The sequence below is a fragment of the Silurus aristotelis genome (assembly GCF_946808225.1).
Source record: "Silurus aristotelis genome assembly, chromosome: 29".
NCBI lineage: Eukaryota > Metazoa > Chordata > Actinopteri > Siluriformes > Siluridae > Silurus > Silurus aristotelis.
Genome location: NC_139602.1, coordinates 12157502 through 12162501, shown reverse-complemented (window position 1 = coordinate 12162501; position 5000 = coordinate 12157502). Strand labels below are relative to the sequence as shown.

At 42.8% G+C, this 5000-nt stretch overlaps 1 protein-coding gene across 1 annotated transcript in view; it reads left to right on the top strand.

Annotated features, from left to right (window-relative positions):
• Positions 1–5000, top strand: part of LOC310722791 (arf-GAP with GTPase, ANK repeat and PH domain-containing protein 1-like) — a 26960-nt gene that overhangs the window by 735 nt on the left and 21225 nt on the right. Inside the window, exon 1 of the mRNA XM_083535522.1 lies at positions 1–1353. This exon is cut by the window's left edge and continues 735 nt beyond it. Within this exon, the coding sequence (XP_083391648.1) occupies positions 210–1353 (1144 nt within the window). The 5' untranslated portion in view covers positions 1–209. The remainder of the gene's footprint in view (positions 1354–5000) is intronic.

Below are 5000 nucleotides of genomic sequence, written 5' to 3'. Positions count from 1 at the left end.
CCATTTGGACCGCCATCCACAGTCACGCCTCATTTTGGTCTGAACATCATCCAGTGGTGATTCCACATGCAGCGGTATGCACTAAACCAGGAATGTTTTTATCTTTACCTGTTTTACCATCTAAGATCAACCTTCTAAACCCTGCAGCTGTGTTACTACTCACTGGTTTTACTCCACTGTAGCCGTCTCTCCTCTCAAAAGGGCTCCACATGAGCAACTCAGGGACCCTTCAGCGTCGAACCACCTACCTCATCTCCCTCACTCTGGTCAAGGTCGAGGCCATAGGGAGTGATGAAGGGACAAGTGAAAGGGCCAATGAAGAGACCAAACCCCAGAGTCCCACCTTGGTCCTGGGGCTTGTTCAGGGCCCTGAAGATGCAGCGAAACCCAAGGAAAAGGAGAGCAAGGCTCCAGAAGAGGACAAGGAACAGGGATGTTCGGAGATCAAAGAGCAGAAGGTGGAGATTAAAAAGTCTAACGCAAGCAACAATGGATGTCCGATTAGGAAACCTCTTCCAAAAACCAAGGTTCCAAGTTACCCTCCTGTAGTGAGTCAATACAAAGCCAGGGAACTTCAAAAAGACCCTGGGGTTCCTCTAGATAGCAAAGAGAAGCGAGAAGAAGAGATGGCAAAGATGGATGTCTCAAAAATGGATATTTACAAACCAGACATCTACATCCCGACTTCAGATCGGACCTCAGATGACATCGTGTCGAATGGAACCTTGCTTCGTCCCAGTATTCCGATCCGTCTGATCCAGCATCCTGAGACAGCCCTGAGACCTCATGCTTCAGTCACCATGAATCGCCGTGACTTCAAAGATACCAGCAAGACCATCTCCTCCTCCGCCAAAAGCCTGGATGTTAAAGCTAGAGAACACTCACCTCCAGTGACAATCACCATGACGATGGGTCCATATCGAGCTTCCTGGTCAGAAAGTGAAGGCAGAGGGATTTACCAGCGACTGGCCATGGAACCATTAATGGTAGCCGAAGAAGGACTTCCAACAAGAGAAAGCCCTCGAGTAGAAAAACTTAAAACCATCTCCACATCACTCCCAGCTCCAGCTTCCACACGACCTCCTGCAAAACCACAACGTAAGGGGAAGAGCCGCACTTTGGACAACAGTGATCTCAACCTGCTTTCTGAGGACCTGAAGAAGGGAAAGGAGAGTCATGTTGGAACCATGTTACGTTCTTCTACTCATGCTCCAGGAAAAGACAGAAAGATGCTCAAGTTCATCAGCGGCATCTTTACCAAGAGCACACAGTGTCCTGTAATGGCTCCTGTGGTTCCTGCTACTCCGATTCCTCTGCACAGCCCCCTGAGGAGACGCTCAAGTGAGGAAGAAGGTCAGTGTGCAGTAACACGTCTCTGTGAACAATTTTATTATTCAGGTCACTACTCCTGTAGCAGGATGTAGAGCTGTGTGTAATCATGAAGATGTTTCTCCAATCTGAAGATCTGAGAAGCGTGATAAGTTCTGTGTGATTGTTAAATGCAAGACACGTCACATTATACTACAAAGATTTGAAGAAAGAATCCAAACAAACAAACACAAAACTGTGTGTAATGATTTCCTAATGGAATGATGAAATCTTGTTTAAATGATGAAATGTTTTTGAGAGTTAGCTAGCTGCACCATTAGCTGTTTGCGTAGCGTATTAGCAGTCAAGCCCGTGTTTATTTTATTTACATTTTATTTACTTTAATTGGATTTAATCCACAAAAGTGATGGAGTGGTGATGTGAAGGAAGGATGCTGTGATAAAATGATGAAGTGATTAAATTATGTGAATGAGTGGTGATGTGATAGAGTGATGGAGGAGTGAGGGAGTGATGATGTTAGCTGTGTAACTTTCATATCTCCTCAGTCATTCTAGTTTGAGATGAAGGTTATATAATCAGCAACACAGTATTACCAAATACTAAAATAAATATATATATTGTTATATTATATTATATTATATTATATTATATTATATTATATTATATTAATGTTATTATATCATGGTTATGTTTAATTATATTATGTATAAGGTTAGCTTTATTTTAATTAAGGTTAATTATATAATAGTTAAGGCAGTGGTGGGCCGTGTATTTGGTTCCTGGACCTTCATTGAGGACGTTCCCGACTTAATCCACCTCTTAATACCACCACTATCACATCAATTGTAGAAAATTGTAGAAACACAATTATAGAAACTGTGAATACAATACAAAAACACAATATAACAACACGTGGCATTACAGAGAGGCATTTCACATCTGGAGGTAAAAACCATTTTACTAAAGAAACAAACCCAGTTAAGACTCCAAACCTCCACACTACAACCACAACTGTGCACCTACAACATCTGGAGCAGTTCACAATCAATATTTGTCTAGTAACATGACAAAAACATAAAAATGTAAATAAAACACAACCTACTCTCCAGAGATGCAAACTCATAATGTGCAGCGCCCCCCAGAGGCTGTAATCCAGTGGTAGCGCTCGTATTCACTGGTCTGGTAGTGGAGAACAAACCCTTTCCCGGGCTGAGACACGCTAGCGAGCTTTAGGGTTGGTGACCTCCTCACCATGTCTAACTTTGGATGGATTTTTAAATATGTCTAAAACCAAATTAATTTCTCTTCCTACGTAGTCTTAAAAAAAGTCTAACTCAGATGTAGTAACGTGTGCAGAGCGACACACGTGTTTTACCAGTCAAACTTGTAACTGTAACAGTTTCCCTCCGAACAACCAATCAGAGGACGGAAAAATGCTGACGCTATTCTGGGCCAGTGAGCTGATCTGTGAGGAGAATCTGAAATCTGATTGGTTAAAGAAACAGAGCTGTTTATTAAGGAGACCATGGTAAAAAAGCAGAACAGACTCTGAAGGCCCTGTGCAGATTAGATTGACATGGCAGCACAAAAAATCTAACATCCACATACACGTACTGAAGCAGTGCAGCCGAGAGACATGAAGAGAATAAACTGATGGTAATAAATTAATAAAATTTTATGGAACAAATATTAGAATTTAGGTTGTAAATGTAGGTCAGTGCTTCTGATAGTGTTTAGGCCAGCAGAGAAGGATTTACTGACCGCACACCACTGAGTAAAGGTTAATTATGTTATAGTTAAGGTTAATTATGTTTTTGTGAAGGTTAGTTATGTTTTTGTTAAGGTTAGTTATGTTTTTGTTAAGGTTAGGTATGTTTTTGTGAAGGTTAGTTATGTTTTTGTGAAGGTTAGTTATGTTTTTGTTAAGGTTAGGTATGTTTTTGTTAAGGTTAGTTATGTTTTTGTTAAGGTTAGGTATGTTTTTGTGAAGGTTAGTTATGTTTTTGTGAAGGTTAGTTATGTTTTTGTGAAGGTTAGTTATGTTTTTGTTAAGGTTAGGTATGTTTTTGTTAAGGTTAGTTATGTTTTTGTTAAGGTTAGGTATGTTTTTGTTAAGGTTAGGTATGTTTTTGTTAAGGTTACTCTGTGGCACTACAGACCGAATGTTTTCCTCCCAGAAGAGCCTTGTATTGATTTTCTCTCCTGGTTCTTGTCCATTAAATGTTCTCATTATCCTTTAAGTGGTCTTTGGGGGAAAAGTTCTGGCCAATATCATGTTGTTTGTGTGTGCATGCTATGTTGCATGTGCGTGCATGTGCGTGCGTGTGTGTATGTACGTATGCATGCGTGTGCGTGTGTGCGCGTGTGTGCACGCGTGTGTGTGTGTTGGATTAATTTTATTTTAAGCTGTGTTATATAAAAAGAATATCAGCATCAGGGGCTAAAACTTTTGCTCATCTCACAACTCTGTCTACACTGTGGGATTTTTGTTAATAAAATATGCATTTATTCTACACACGGTCGCAATCTGCAGCTAACATACACTACACAAAAATAATTAGCTATACCATACTCAAAAGAAACACAGTATATAGAAAAAAGTATGATATATAGTTTTGTCCTCAGTGATCCCCCATCCCCCATCAACAATCCCTCATTACCCATCCCCCATCAACCATCCCTCATCACCTATCCCTAATCACCCATCCCCCATCACTCATCCCCCATCACTCATCCCCCATTAACTATCCCTAATCACCTACCCCACATCCCCCATCAACCATCCCTCATTACCCATCCCCCATCAACCATCCCTCATCACCCATCACTCATCCCCCATCACTCAGCCCTCTTCCCAATCCCTCATTACCCATCCCCCATCAACCATCCCTCATCACTCATCCCCCATCACTCATTACCCATCCCCCATCCCCATCAACCATCAATCATCCCCCATCCCCATTAACCATCCCTCATTACCCATCCCCCATCCCCATCAACCATCAATCATCCCCCATCCCCCATCAACCATCCCTCATCACCCATCCCCCATCCCCATTAACCATCCCTCATTACCCATCCCCCATTCCCATCAACTATCCCTAATCCCCCATCTCCATCAACTATCCCTAATCCCCCATCCCCCATCACTCATCCCCCATCATCCATCCCTCATCACTCATCCCTCATCAACCATCCCTCATCACCCATCACTCATCCCTCATCCACCATTACCCATCACTCATTACCCATCACTCATCCCCCTTCCCAATTTCTCATCACTATTCCCATATCGACCATCCCTCATCAACCATCCCTCATCACCCATCCCCATTAACCATCCCTCATTACCCATCCTCCATCCCCCATCAACTATCCCTAATCCCCCATCCCCCATCACCCATCCCTCATCACTTATCCCTCATCAACCATCCCTCATCAACCATACCTCATCACCCATCCCCATTAACCATCCCTCATTACCCATCCTCCATCCCCCATCAACTATCCCTAATCACCCATCCCCCATCACCCATCCCTCATCACTTATCCCTCATCAACCATCCCTCATCAACCATACCTCATCACCCATCCCCATTAACCATCCCTCATTACCCATCCTCCATCCCCCATCAACTATCCCTAATCACCCATCCCCCATCACCCATCCC